Source organism: Aspergillus japonicus (genome assembly GCF_003184785.1).
Source record: "Aspergillus japonicus CBS 114.51 unplaced genomic scaffold BO86scaffold_121, whole genome shotgun sequence".
NCBI classification, from domain to species: domain Eukaryota; kingdom Fungi; phylum Ascomycota; class Eurotiomycetes; order Eurotiales; family Aspergillaceae; genus Aspergillus; species Aspergillus japonicus.
In genome coordinates, this window is record NW_020291758.1 from 1 (window position 1) to 16,461 (window position 16,461).

At 27.1% G+C, this 16,461-nt stretch overlaps 3 protein-coding genes across 3 annotated transcripts; 1 reads left to right on the forward strand and 2 right to left on the reverse strand.

The window, feature by feature from the left end:
* Positions 1-1,484: 1,484 nt before the first annotated feature.
* Positions 1,485-3,249, forward strand: BO86DRAFT_384175 (uncharacterized protein; the record flags this gene model as incomplete). The annotated part of the gene is made up of 5 exons (XM_025670866.1): positions 1,485-1,726; positions 1,852-1,973; positions 2,024-2,572; positions 3,186-3,191; positions 3,245-3,249. 5 exons carry the CDS (start codon positions 1,485-1,487, stop codon positions 3,247-3,249), a joined length of 924 nt encoding a protein of 307 aa, XP_025521925.1.
* Positions 3,250-6,607: 3,358 nt separating this feature from the next.
* Positions 6,608-8,130, reverse strand: BO86DRAFT_326727 (aminopeptidase P family protein; the record flags this gene model as incomplete). Its single annotated transcript, XM_025668578.1, has 3 exons — positions 6,608-6,808; positions 6,865-7,897; positions 7,964-8,130. 3 exons carry the CDS (start codon positions 8,128-8,130, stop codon positions 6,608-6,610), a joined length of 1,401 nt encoding a protein of 466 aa, XP_025521926.1.
* Positions 8,131-8,341: 211 nt separating this feature from the next.
* On the reverse strand, positions 8,342-10,302 carry BO86DRAFT_393758 (uncharacterized protein). Its single transcript, XM_025673086.1, has one exon. The coding sequence runs from the start codon at positions 9,940-9,942 to the stop codon at positions 8,479-8,481; it is 1,464 nt and encodes a 487-aa protein (XP_025521927.1). The 5' UTR covers positions 9,943-10,302; the 3' UTR covers positions 8,342-8,478.
* Positions 10,303-16,461: the final 6,159 nt, after the last annotated feature.

Consider the following 16,461-nt stretch of genomic DNA (forward strand, 5'->3'; position numbering starts at 1 on the left):
ATTTAATTTATTTAATTTATTTAATTTATTTAATTTATTTAATTTATTTAATTTATTTAATTTATTTAATTTATTTAATTTATTCAATTTATTTAATTTATTAATTTAATTACTTTTTTAATTATTTAGTGTATAATTTATAATTTTTTTAACTGTCTACCTGTTTTTAATTCTGTTTATAGCTTTTTAAGCTATATTTTATTTATAAATCTAAAAATAGTCTAATCCAGTAGCTAAAATATATATTAGAAAACCAGTTATAGAGAATTATCTAGCCTATACTATTATTTCTACCACCCAGCCAGACTAAGAACTAGATGCCAACCCGCTCCTTGACAGATATCAGTCCTAGAAACCGGCAATTATAGTAATTATTATTTATATTAATATTCTACTATTTTATTTAGTGGCTGCTTTTGTAACCGCCCTAGCAGCAGAACTTTGGCCTTACTAATTTCTCAGCTTTTTTTTCTACACAATCAACTACATACTCACAAATTTTGTCATATTCTACAATAATTATTGTATTATAATACTATAGTAGTTTATAGACCTTTAAAGAATTAAATATTAAGAATAATATTTTATTATTTTTTAAGTTTATGTTAAATTATAAAATAAAATTTAAATTAGTTATTTTATAGTAAATTTTTAATATTAATATAGTACAGATAGTACTGTTTTATTTTATTAATATTATTTAAATAGTTTATAACTATATTTTTTTAAATAATTTTAGTATATATTTATAGAGCTATTTACATAGCTATATTTTTATTTTTATAATATCATTAGCTAATAAATTTAAAATTATTATTAAAATCAAAAGCTAATACTAAAATTTTTTAATTTTCTAAATATATTCTTATAGTTTTATTATATCTTTATATTTACTATATTATTTAATTATATATCTTAATTTACTAATCTGGACTGTAGCAATTATTAAGTAAAAAGTATAAAAACTAAATGTAAGATTTAATAAAATTTACTTGATTAATATATATTTTTAGAAAATATATAAATAATAATTGGTAGAAAAAAAACTACTACAGTAATATATTTATAATATTTATTATACTAAAAAATATATATAAATACTAAAATAATAAATTTAAGCCTTTAGATCTAAGCTAGGCTTATAATCTATTAAAAAATATAATATTAAAGGTTAAAAAACTAAGATCATATAAATTTATTAAATTGGTTAAATTCTTAATAATAAACTAGCTATAGCTATATAGTTTTTTTATGTTTCTGCATTATATGACCCAAGGCCACACAGGCCGACAATATTACTTCAGCTATCCACTAACGCGTTGCTGGTTCCTGTCATTGCAGGCCTCTGCCGGTTTTTGACTTCCTCTCCAGTATTCATAATTGGGTTCTTTGACACCTATAGCACTTCGATCAAAAACTTCTTTATCTTCGCGCAGCTCCCCATCACCTCAATTACTCCTTTGGTTCTAGATCCATCTTGGATAATGGATCCTCCTCAGGTGCAAGTTGGAGTGCCAGAGGATACTCATACTCCTCGAAATACACAGTCTCACAATGTCGAGAGTACAGCAACCCCAGATCCTGAAATCAAGACAGCTTCCAAGGCGGTCAATGAATCGCAAACAGGCACAACGCCAGATATTAAAATGCATGATGCACGTTCAGCTCCTGAGCTCGGACGAGCCCCACTAGAACCTAGGAGAAACCCCGGCATCCAATTTCTCGAGTAAGAACTTATCCTGTCTTCATCTCTTGCTTTGATTTACATGCGCCTTCGGGTTGTCATTCAATGGCGCAACTGCTCGTGTCCGCAACTGCTGGAAGGCACTAGGTGCTTACGATATCATCCAGTTTTTTAACGTCACCTATTGTGGAACTCGTTCTTGGGACCGGACAGTCCAAGACTATCTTGACGGCTCACCAAAGTCTACTTCTGGAGTCTCCGCTTCTCGCGGAGAAGGTCGCAGCCTTCGGTGAGTCTGAACCTGTAAGCACATATTTCCTTACCCTGATTAATCTCTAGCAGTAACACCCACTGCTAACATCTCCAAGCGGCGAATTGAGCTTCCCGCAGAAAATGTGGAAGCTTTCGGGTATTTTCTACAATTTCAGTACACGCGTGACTATTGTACCTCCCACACTGAAACTCACACCGAGCAAGAGACGGTAGTCGGGGAGACTGACGACAGCGGAGAACAGTTACTGAAACATGCGCGGGTGTATACCTTAGCAGAGAAGTTGGGAATACCTTCACTGAAAGCTCTCGCACATTCGAAGATTCATCGCATCAACAGCACATCCCAAGGAGAAATTGCCTATGCGCGTTATGTATACACGAACACACCCACTGATGATGTCACTATTCGCAAGCCTGTGGCCACATTTTGGGCCCTGCGAAGCCATGTTTTGCGTCACGAGGCTGTGGAGGAATTTAAGAATTTATGCATTGATGTGCCTCAATTCTGTTACGACGTGCTCAGTCTTGTGTTAGATCAGAAGGAGAAACGTGCACAGGATAGGGCAGAGGCAGAATCTGGGGTGAAAGGAAGCGGAAGGAAGCGGCTGCGCAGTGGTCTATGATTCCCCACAAGCTGGAGAAGAGCACATAGGTGCAGAAAAGGAAAGACTTGTTGCTCCATGAACAAGATCACTTCTTATTGCGATGCGCCTCAGTTTGACAAGTCATAGGCTGTCATGCTTCCCTCTTTGTCTAGCTCTTATGTTCAAGTGATACTCCTCCAAATTCTGTTCAGAGCGCATATGCTATATACAAACAGTTAGTATTCATACTTGTATTGTTCCAATAATGTGACTACAGCAACTTTTTCATGTATAGACACATGTCGGCGCGTGTGGCCTTATATTGTTGGGTCACGTGATATGAAAATAAAAAAAATACTATATAGCTGTGGCTGGTTTCTTTTTTAAATCAATAAATTAACTAATTCAAGAAATTTATATTACCTTAGTTTCTTAGCTCTTGATATTATATTTTTTAATAGATTATAAGCCCAGCTTAGATCTAAAGTTTTAAATTTAATATTTTTATATTTATATATACTTTTTTTAAATAAAATAAATATTACAGATATATTACTCTACTAGTTGTTTTTCTACCAATCAATATTAATATATTTATTAAGAAATATATTAATTAATTAAATTTAATTTACTTTTATATATAGCTTTTAGTAAGTATTTACTATAGTTTAGATTAGTAAATTAAAAATATATAGTTAAATAGTATAATGAACATAAAAATATAATAAAACTATACGTATTAAATATTAAAAAACTACTGGTTTTACTAGATATAATAAACTATTAGTAGTAGTTTGAAATTATAAAGATATATTTTAAAAAATTATGATATTATTTTAAATCTTTAATTTTTTAGAGAGTTATAAACTACTATAGTATTATAATATGATGATTGATATAATATCAATAAATATATTACAAAAATAATAAGTATATTAAATAAACTAATATATAGTCTATATATAAGAAAATTTCCTAAAGTTCATATTTAATTTTTATTATATAAGTTTAATAAATAGTAGCAGATATTTTTAATATTATATATTTATTTTTAATATATTACAGAAAATAATATATTAAAATATTTTCTTAAGTTTTCTTATAAAAAATTAAAAATAATTTTTTTCTATTATTAAATTTAATTAAGGTACTAAAGGGCAAAAACTTTATAAAATTTAAAAATAAAAAAAAGAGTTTGAATGCTAAAAATAGTACTAAAAACTAAGTTTTATATAAAAATTAAAAATATAATTACTGCAGTAAAGTCGGCTATAAAAAGTCTAATTATTAAAAACTTAATTTTTAAAAAGAAGCTATTGAAAATAATTAAATATACTAAATAAACTTAGGTAATATAATAATTAAACAGTTTAATTAGTAGTAGTTTCTTATATTAATACTAATATTAATACTAATACTAATCAAAAACTTACAAGTAAAAAAAATTGAATTATATATGGCAAAGTTGATAATATTTAGATTTTAAACTGTAACTTTATTAGACATCTAGTTAAAATCTTGATAATTTTATTTTAAAAAAGTATAAGACTATTTTAATATAGAATATTAATATTTTATATGTCTTTTAGTATAAAACTATATATATTTTAGAAATAATAGAGAATATGAATATAAAAGACTTTACTATACTAAAATATATTTATTTTACCTATTATTTTTTTGAAAAAATACTAAGTAAAAAACTTAATATTTAATATTTATTATATAGTTTTATTAGTGTATACTTTTTAATATAAGTAGTAAATATATTAATTTATTTAAATAAAACCGAATAAAAAATATCACTAAATATTTTAATTAATTAGTATAAAAGCTGGATTAATATCTGTTTACTAAAATAATATATAAATATAATATAGTATATAGAATTATTTATTAAACTATAAACAAAGTACTATATAAAATTTAAATAATCTAGTTCAATAATATACTGGAATTCAAGCTAAAAATTTATAGATTAAAATATAAAATAAAAGAATTTAATAAAATTTTACTGTACTGTATATCTACAGTAAGAATATATTTATAAAATATATAAGTTTAATAATATTTCTATATACATATGTATATACTATTTTTAGAAATTAAAAATTTAATTCAAAACTTTAAAAAGAAAATATAAAAGATAATATATTTCTAAAAAATTCTTACTAACTAAAAGTAAACTATTACTACTTAAAAGATATACTATAATACTAAACTAAATATATTAAAAACATATATCTTGAAACATTATAAAATAATAATAGTTTTTATAAAAGTAGAAAATAAAAAGTATATTTTACAAACTTTGCTCTATGCTGTTTTACTTTATTTTATCTAATATATAAGTTTAAGTAAATAGTATTATATTTTAAATATTAAAAAAAAAAAGCTTTTACAGCTAAATATATAAAATTTAATAAAAACTTTTATTTAAAAATCTAAAAAGTACTAAGTAATAATTATAACTATTTTTAAATACTAGGACTAGTTATTTCTTATTTATAATATATATAAAGTTAATATAAATAATAAATAAAATATAAATAATATATTTAAATATTATATATATATTAGCAGCTAATAATACTAAAATTAGATTAGCCTGTCTATTAAAAATATTTAAACTAGTAAAAGCTTTAAATGTTATATTTAGTAAAACTTATATATACTTTTCTAATTCTTTAGATTAGAAATTCTAAATAAGTTGCTAAGCTAGTAATATTTAAATTAGCTAAAATATATTTAAAATAATAAACAATAAAAAATTATAAAAACAGAGATTAAACTACTTATTATATATAAAATATAGTATTTTATTAACTTATCTACTAAATATAAAACTAATTCAAAGTATTGAATATTTAAATTAAATTTAATATTAGTAATAAAATCTACTAATTTGAAGTTTATTATATTATTTATAGCTTCTTATAATAATATAGTATTTATTATAATTATTTACATACTCTAACAGGTAAAATAGTAATAGTTAAAACTTTTTTATAATTATAGCTGTATATAAACTTATTTCTAAATAAAAAAATATTAAATAAGTATTTATATAATATATGTTTCATAATAATAAAAAGATTTGTATAATACAGCTAATTAGTTTTAATAATACTATTAAAACAGTTTATTTTTTACTTTTTTAAAATATAGTTAAAAGCTGTTAGCTAAAAACTAGTATTATAGATTTTTCACTACTACTATAAATATTAAAATAATAGTTTTTTAGATTGATAAATATTTTTTAAAAAAAATATTAAATTTATTAAAAATAGAAAAATAGATATTAAAAAAAGCTTAAAAACTTTTAAATTAAAATTAGTAGTATTATATATTTAATACTATAAACTTACCCTAACATTATATCTATAGTTAAAAAAATATCTTAGTATTCCAGGGATTTAATAAAATAATATATAAACAGTTTTTATTTTTCTTTTACTATTTATACTAAATCAAAATTATAAAATCTTATATATAGTAGATATTTAAAATATATCAAAGTTTTAAAAGATTTTACAAACTTGTTTACTAAGCCTGTCAGCAGTATTAAGTTTAATATGTTATTTGAAAAATTAGAGATATTAATATAAAAATACTGGAATTATTGCAGATCACAGGGGTATTTTATAAATTATATAAGTATTAATCTAAGGACTGCTCAGCTATATATTTAGCTTAATTTTTAATACTAAGATTTTTTATAAATTACTTATTTAAAAAGTATAAATAAAGCTATAAAGCCCTGTAAGGAGGTATATTAGAGTATATAATCTTATATTACTGGGTTATTTAGTATGGAAATAAAAAAATTTATATAGCTGTAGCTAGTTTCTTTTTCATTTAATAATGTAACTAATTTAATAAATTTGTATTGCCTCAGTTCCTTAGCCCTTGATATCGTATCCTCCAACAACACACATGTACCCATTCATCTGGCATGAAAACAAGGGCTGGCCATGTTCAATCAAAGCCTGGCGGTTGAACGGGCAGGCAGGATAGGACAGCCTGAAGGTGAAATGTCTGGCAAACGTACAGTGTGAGCAACGGTCTATGAAGATAAACTTTCCACTTCCTCAACAGTCTTTGGTGCTGTAGTCAGGTTCTCAAATCCATCTTTCAGGATATGAATGTTATCCTCAATGCGCACTCCACCTACACTCCAATATTTCTCCAAGACATCAGTGTTTATATATTTGCGTGTTTCGGTGGATTCGAGGAAAGGCTCGATTATGAAGCGGCAAAAATAGATCTAGACAAGTTAGAAACACAATTTCAAGTGGTACCAGCGTATGGTCTTATACTTACACCTGGCTCTACGGTGATAACCGAACCAGCAGGCAAGCGACCCCTTACACGAAGATACTTGAACATCGTGTCTCCATCTTCATAATTCGGGTTGCCTCCAGTATCATGGGTGTCCATACCCAGATAGTGTCCCAAGCCATGGGGGAAAAATGCCACACTGATCCTCTTTTCCATCAGTTCGTCTTCGTGGCCACGGAGAATTCCCAGTTTCTTCAGTCCTTGAATAGCAATGCGGTGGGCATGGACGTGTACGTCCTCCCACTGAACGTCTTCTTTCAGCATCTCGATGCATTCCGTCTGCATCTGCAAGACTAATTCATATATCTGGCGGGTTTCTAGCGGGAACTTGCCGGCCAGAGGAAAGACCCGTGTGATATCAGCACAATATGTGCTATACTCCCCTCCTGCATCTAGCAAGACGCTTCCTTTTCTCTGTTTGGTGACGGGATCGATTAAGTTAGTGTCATTCTTGCCATAATGAAGGGTGGCACCATTTTCGCCGCATGCAACGATTGGATGGTATGCTTGTTCGCGTGCACCGTGGGCGATGCATGTCGCTATGAAAGCACCCTCGATCTCGCGCTCATTTGTTGCAGTCTTGGAGGCTTTTATGGCAGCAATATGTGCCTTGGCGGAGATGTCGTTTGCCTTCCTCAGAAGCGCGACCTCATACTCATCCTTGACGACACGGGATGCCCCGATGATACCTTTGAGTAAGGAGGTGTTGACCTCAGAAAACCCCTGGAAGTAGGTGCCCTCGGAAACTTGGTCCTCAATCGCAAAAGCGATTACTTTTCCTGGATTGTTCGAAGTGATCGAGGATAGGGTAGCGTTCACTGCAGGCGTAGGCAGCACATAGTCAACATCATAGCGCCTTTGCGCTTCTGCTGCAGACATCGGCAGGCCAGACCAGATCACATCCCGTGGATCAACTGGTGGGATGAAAAGTGTAAGTTCGTCGAGATCGATGTTGTATATGAGACAGGAATCTGGTAGTAGACATCCAGATAAATAAAAGAAAGGTCGGCGTTGTCTGGTATGAAACGGTTGTTAGCCTTGGGGGAAATCATAGAAACTGGATTTCAGTGCTTCGCAGTACCTAAATGGCATGGCCTCGTCATTATCCTCGATGAGTCGCGTTTTCTGTGCTTCAAGGTAGATAATTCCGTGGCAGCCATTTCTATAAGATTGAAGGCCTTTGGCCACCCGGCGAGCGTGAGCTTTTGCAGGGTATTTACCTGCCAGGATTGATTCCAGGGAAGTCATGTTGGTTCTAATTGTGGTAGTGGTTCCCGTCAGTTTGAGATTTGTTGAGGGCCGTGAGTCAGGAAAAGGCCCAACCGAAGAGCGGAGGACCATTTTGCGGGGTTCGTCTAAGTATCGAACCGCCGCCATCTCTCGACCTACGAAGCCACAATGAGATTGCTTAGGTTTCTACTCCGTACATCAAATTTGTACGTGTTTGCGGGAGCTTTTGGAGACTTTAATTGCCCGATGTATTGGCAGAGCACCGTTCGATCTGACTATCCACGTTTTAACTGGTTTTTTCCCTGCGGGAGGGGGGAAGGCGAAGGAATGATCAGCATGATGGTGGCAAGCGAAACATGTAAATCTTTATCTGCAGGTATCGCTCCCTTGACTGGCGCCAATAGTTACGTCTTCATAATCCAACTCCCATTTATCAATATCTGCAAACTTCTTTGCCTGCACTCTCAATTCCTCGCTGAGATACCTATCTTTGAGTAGTTCAGAACCCGATGGCATACTTGAGTGATAGGCATGTGAAACGGGCGGCGACGATAGAGGCGAGGACAAAGGTGACGACAGAGGTGACGACAGAGGTGACAGGGGACCCTCCTGAGATGCATTGGTAGTTGCACAGGGGAGCCGATCAACTCGCAGTCTTGTATTCTTGTCGTTTTGGGTTCGACCACGATTCCTCTTTCTTGACTCAACCATGACAATTGTTGGCTGCTCTTTTTGTGGGTTATCATGAGATTTTGGAGGGCCCGGCTTGCTAACGTGTCTTCGAGGTGCCCGGTGGGGCTTTGCTGGTGGGAGGTCACTCTCATGATGCTCCATTTCGGAACAGCTATCATCACTCAGCCCGCTCTGTGTCTCTAGATTGGGACCCCAGCATTGGCGCCGGATTTTGATTCTCCGAGGTAGCAGTTCATTCTGGAGGGCTACCGTAGATAAAGTCTTGCACACGTTGCTTTGCTCGGCTGGAATTTCCAGCGCAATTCTGGAAACAGCTAGAGGCTGTTCAGCATAGGTCAGCGAAGGCGTAATTTTGGGGCTCATGAAAGGACTGCTGCTCATAGGTGGCGCCATTGTTGCGCTCGTAGCCTTAGGAGACATGCGAGGCTGGGATAAGCGTATTGGGGTTTCATCCTGTTGCCCCATTATCATCGTACGAGGCGAGTGTCGCACTTCTTGCGGACGTGATGCAGAACAAAATTTCCCAGACGAAGGTGTACGCTTGCGCTGTTTGCTGCTGGAAGGAGATGATAGGCCTGGTGAAGATGATGCGGCGTGCCCCGCGATGAGTGACTTTCCCCTTGAAATATCCAAGGGTGTGGACTCGTCCTCGGGACTTAGTCCTCCAAGAAAGTCCTCATCATCCAGATCTGAAGAATCGTCATTCGCTTGCATCATATGGAGAATGCTAGGCTGCCGTGGCCGTCTTCTGAAATTGTTCAATATCGAACTCTCGTAGGCAGGAGTACCTGGAATCCTCGAATTTCCATCACCTTTTCGTCCGACGATGGAGAGAGTAGATGAGTATCCGCGAGCCCTTGTCATTGGACGACTGCTACCTGCTCCACGCTCTTCCAGAGGCGATGATTCAATTGCATAATCATGAGATTTGACTTCAGGTGTCCGGTCTTCTTGATGCAGCGCGAAATCAGACGCTGGGTGCTGTGTCATCCGCAAGACAGCCGGCGATTCACGGCTTGAGCCATTTGCAATATGCTTCGTCGACCCGGCATTGTCCGTGACATGTTGAAGATCTTTGTTCCCAGCCTTCGAAATTCCAAGCGTCGGTCGATTACGCTTCGTAGGGGGTCTCGGCATGTTTTCGTCGGACGATAGGCTTTTCAGAAAGCCAGATATATGGGCTAGACCTCCGTAGTCACTTGTCGATTCAATCAGGAACTAGGACTTATACCAGTGACGGCCGTAGGTTGGTGCACAGCTAAGAATCAAATGCCGTTTGAATCCCTGCCTGATAAATAAGAACAGGACGTGCTGAGAACGCGTGCGCGTGCAACCAATTTTGAGGGATCGGACTTTTTGAAGACGCAGACCCGAAGCTTATAAACTGAGATTTTCCGTTTCTCTTCAAGAAGAACACTTAGACGGGCTTAGAATAGGAATAGATACGGAGTACACCGTGCCATAATATGTTTATGCTTTGATGTAGCTGTATTGTGGTTGCAGATCAGCTATACTGCTTTTTAGCGTCGCGCGGCACGAAAACCACCCACCACCTAGAGCTATGGTATAATTTCTTTATTACCTTAATAATACAGTATATATCGGTAAGGACTTTTTAGTCTATAAATTCAATAAAATTTAGTAACATATCTATAAAAGCCTTCTAATCTATATTTGTCAACAATGTGGGCAGATTGGCCAGTTGGCAGCCTCAGACTCGCCAGTTCGCGGCCTCAGGCCACCAGTTGGCGAACCGATGTTCTGAGATCCGCCTACCCCGCAGCGAAGTAAAAGGCCTTACTTTCCTTGATTATTCTAGGCCCTATTCAACCATTGTTTCTATTGGTCTAGGCTCTCTTTATTCATATGATTCTTATATAAGTTTTATATGAATTTTTGTGTTTTTTATATGTTTTTCATAGCCAGTTGGCTATAAACAAGAAGAAAAAGACCTCTGGATTTCTATTCAGAAGAACAATCAGATCAAGCAGTTCAATCCAGTCCTGTTCAGCAGTTCAGCCTATTTTCTTATTTATCTAATTCTTTATTCTTTTACTTTCCCCTTACTTTCACCTCACTTTTGCACCTAATTTGTATGCAGAAGTGAGAGTTCAATGTTAAAATCATATAGTAGTCTATAGAGATTATAAATTATATAAATATAAATAAGACTTAAAAACTTAAAATTAGTATTTAGATTATAAAGCTTTATATAAACTACTTTATTAATTACAGCTAGATTAGAAAACTAATTATAGTTTATAAATAATATAATTAAATTAATATTAAAAAAATTATATTTTTAATACTTTAAAGTTTAGAAATAGGCTGGTATAGACTTAAAAATACTTTTGTTTTTGATCTGGTTTATTAGTTTATACTAGGTAGTCTTTACTTTAAAAAACTACTTTTATATAAATATACTAAGATCTTTTTTTTAATCTATATAAATCTAATTATTAATTACAGTATCTTATAAAAATATAATAATAGTTTTATTTTAACAAAAAAAATTTTTATTTTACTAAGTTTTTAATTGATTATTTTATACTGTTTCTTTAGCTTTATACTTGAGATATAACTTATACAAGTATAACTTTTTATTAAAAACTTATAATAAACTATAATACTATAATCTTGGACTCTATTTATTATTTTATAATCTACCTAATCTATTTAGTTGTTATACAATACCTCCTGCTACAGCAACCTATATCTACTACTATAGCAGCCTGCTTCCAGTACTGATTTGCTGGGCTTTTAATTTAGATATTTATATTACTATTTTACTTACCCCTTCCTTTATATATAATATATTATCTTAGAATCCTTTAAAGAAGAAGATTTTTTAAAAATTAGTTTTAAAATAAAAAAGACTGCTTTTAGGCTATTTTACTTGTTTTGTTTAACTAGTGTATCTACTGTATTAAGTAGTTTAATAATTTCTAATTCTTCTATTTTTAAATACCTAAAAAAAGTAATATAGCATTTAATAAATTTTTATTAAAATTATTTTAAGGTATTTTATCTGCTTTTAAATCTAATTATTTAATTTAGGCAGACCTTTAAAAAGTATAAGCTAATATTTATTAGTAAAAATTATTAAAATAATTAAAAAAATAGGTTTAAATATTATAGACTAAATATAAAGGTATTAAGTTTTTAATAAAATTATAATAATACTATACCAGTTTAACCTTGTCTTTTAAATATAAAAAAAATTAAACTTAAAAAAATTCTAATCTTCTTCCTCTGCTTTAATTTATAATAAAGAACAGAATAGAATTGTAATTTATAATATACTTTTAAAAAAGTATTTTAAAAATATTATACTAAAAATTAAAAGATTTTAGCTGTAGTTAGCTATTTAAACTTTACCTGCCGGCAGAGATAATATTAGTATATTAATAAAAAGTTTCTAAAAGACTACTAAAAAGCTAAAATATTATAGGATTATTTTATTTAATAATTTTATTTAAAATACTACTATTTTACAGTTTAATACTATAAAGCAGCTTAAACAGGCCTATTAATAAAATAATTAGAATTTAAAAAAGTTCTACTTCTATTTAGATACTTTAGAGTATTATTTTAAGCTTAAATAAAATAATAAATATATATTAATTTTTTTTAAAGTTGATACTGGAACTTAATTAATATATTTATAAATATATATTAAAACTACTAGACTTTTTAAAGTAAAAAGTATTTATTACTACTTATTACTAGAATATATTAAATTAAAAAAGAAAATAGGACCCAGATAGGTAAGAAAATTATTTAAATAAAGCCTTTAAAAAATTAGAACCTCTACTATTAAATAATAAGTTTTCTTTTTTAAAACCATTTTAAAATAGAAAAAATTAGAGAGGGAAAACTTTTTATTATTATAAATATAATAGTAAATATTATTTAGTTAATTATTACCTTTAAAAAAAATAAAATTAAATAAAAATAAATAGAAAAAGGGCAGTAGTTAAAAAAATCTTTATATTATTAATAAACTGGTCTAAAGTAAAGACTGCTACTTATTTTAATATACTTATTTACTTTAAAAATATTTTTAAAATCTATATAAACTTAGATTTATATACTAAGATTAATTTTATTAGCTATTAATTTATTTAGTAATTTTATTTTAATACAGCTTATTTTATAGTTTTATTAGTTGCTGTAATTAATTACTTTACTATAAATACTTATAGTATATAAAAAATTTCTATTACTACTACTAATTTAAAAAAAACTATATAATTATTTATAAAATATTATATAGTTAATAATTATAATCTAAATATTTCTAAAAGCCCTATTCTACTTTTAATAACTATTTTAAAAAATCTATATATTTACCTATTTATATAGAATTAATAATAGTAGTATAAGGCCTAAGTATTAAAGGTTTCTTTTTATAAATTTATAAAAGTTTATTAAAATCTTACCTATATCTATACTATAATTAAACTTTTAGAAGATATTTAATTACTAGAAGATAAAGTTTTTTTAAACTATTTATAAATTAGATTTAATAAGGCTATATTACCCTCTAAGCTCTATAACTTTACAGCTATATTTTTTTAACTATTTCTAATAATTTTTTTATAGATTTTTAAACTATACTATTAATTTAAAAAATAATAAAATTCTGCTGTATAGACCTATTTATTCTTTATTTTACATTAAGCTCTAATTTTTTTATTATTATATTAATAAAAATATTTAATTAAAGTAAGTTTAATTTTCTAAAAGTTTTATAAAAGCCCTTATTTTTTTATACTAAAAAAATAAAGATCTTTAATTATATATAGATTATAGAAGACTTAATAAAGTTTTAGTAAAAAATTATTATTTTTTTAAAAAAAAATTTAATAAGATTATAAAAGCTAAATACTTTTTAAAATTAAATATTTAAAATATGTATTATTAAATCTATATTAAATAAGAAAATAAATAGAAAACAGCCTTTTAAATCTGTTATAAATATTTTAAATATCTAGTTATACTATTTGGATTAATTAATACTCCGGCTATATTTTAAAACTATATTTATTTAGCTTTTTATAATATTTTAGATATTTTTTATATTATTTATTTAGATAATATTCTTATTTTTTTAAAAAAACTACTTTTTCTATACCCTTTATTTTTATTAAGTATTAAAATACTTATAAAAAAAAGATTTCTATATAAAATATTCAAATATACTTTTTACTAGAATTATATTAAGTTTTTAGAATATATTATATTTTTATATAGTATATTAATAGACTTTTAATAGGTATTTAATATTCTTATATAGCTAATACTAATAATATCTTATAAAATCTAAATATTTTTAAATTTTTATAATTTTTATTAGTATTTATAAAAATTTATTTTTAAATTATACTGTTATTAACTTTTCTTTTAAAAGGCACCTAGAATAGGAAGAAGCCTGGAAGAATAGTATTAACTAGTAAAAAAACAGTAATATTTTAATAGCTTTTTTAAAGTTTTAAAACTATATCTTTATTAAAATATTTTAACTTTTAATAAAAAATCTGGGTAGAAAAAGATATTTTTAATAAAATATAGTAAAAATATTATCCCAGCTAAATAACTATAAAATATATTATTTTATTATATTTTAGTTAAAAAAATTTAATAGTACTAAAACTTACTATTTAATCCCAGATTAAAAGCTTTTTACTATTATTTATTTATTTAAATATTAGTATTAATATTTTAAAGGGCTATTATATACTATTAAAGTTTTTTTAAACTATTAAAATTTTTAAATTTTTATAAAGCAGCCGAAGCTGAACAGCTGTTAGGCTTAATAATATATATACTTTAGTAGTTATGTGAGGGCGAACTGGAAGGACCCCATACAGGTCACTAAGCCAGGACTGGTTTAACTTATTTACACTGTTTATTTTTTTTAATATATATATATAGATATGATAATACTGTAGAAATATATAACTGTTTTTTTTCTATACTTAAGATTTTATTAAAATAGTACTAAATTAATAAAATTATATTAATCTAATCAGCTATTATATAATCTTAAGTATTACTTTTTTTATATTTATTTTCTAAAACTTTTTATAACTAAATATATAAAATATATATTTTTATTATATAAGCCAACAGTAATAACAGTTGGTCTTAAAAATATAAGTCTAAAAAAATATAAATTCTAAAATTAAAAACTTTATATATAACTAAACTATTACTAAAACTAAAAGAACTTTATTACTATAGCTTATAAACTATATAAAATTAATAAATAAAAACTAAATTTTAAACTAAATTAAATTTTAAATTAACTAGTATTAAAACTAAAAAACTGGAATAGTTATAATAGTATAAAATATATTAAAAACTAATTTATTTAAAAAAAATATAAAAATTAACTCTACTTATAGATAAGATTAGTAAAACCCTTAGTAAAAATATTATAACTAAAAAATTTTATAATTTTTATAAAAAAAATCTTATATATTTTTTTAAGTTGGTATTAAAAATCTATAGTAAGTTTAAAATAAAAATTAATAAACTATTAACTAAAGTAAATAAATTAAAAAAAAGACTAATTTAATTAAAAATTAACTAAAAAATACTTTTTTATAATATTAATCTACTAGAAGCTAAAAAAAATATTTTAAAAAATAAAATAATTTAAGTTAAAATATAGTAAAATACTGTATTAACTCTAGTAACTAGTATAGGCTAAAAAGTACTATATTTTAAAAAAACTATAAAATTTTCTAATTTTTTAATATTTAATAATAAAAAGAGTATTATCTTTAAAAACTAAAAACTAGTAGTTAAATAGAAATTTAAAATTAATATTAACTATTATAAAAATCTATTTATACAAAAGATTTATATAGCTAGTTACTATAAGAATAATATCTATAAATATCTACTTTTTAAAGTAAAAACTAAAACTAAATAATTTTTTTAAAAATATAGTAGATATTTTATTTTATTTAGCTGTAATTTATATTAATCTAAACTAAAAGTAAAATACTAAACTAAAATATATATTTTTTAAAATAATATTAAAATAAAAATTTTATAATTTTTATATTTGGTTTTATTATCTGGCTGGTAAAGCAGATATTTCTAAAAAGTTTTATAAATTTAATTTTTATTAAAAGTTACTTTTAAAGCTTAAAAAACTAATTTTTATTAAATTTTATAAATTTAATATTAATTTTAAATAGTATACTACTACCTATACCGGAGTTTTTGAAAATATAAATAAAAATATAAAATACTATTATTAAATTTTATCTATAGGCTAAAAAATAATTTAAATAGTAGAATTATTCTATTAAATAGTAAAGATAAAACTAGAACCCTGTTTAAACCCTATAAAAATAAAAAAATCTATATTATATTATTAGCTAAAGAAAAATACTTCTACTATAAAAAATCTAAATATTTAAATTATAACTGTCTAAAAAAATACTTCTAATCTAAATAATAAAAAAAAACTAAATTTAAAAATATATTAGTAAAAAACTTTGTTTAAAAAAAGTTTCTATTTTAGATATACTAAGTATAAACTAGTAGTATATTAATTTAAAAACTTTATTAAAATTTTTTAAAAATAATTTTATAATTAAAATTTTAATTTTAAAAAATATAATAGCTGTTTTTATT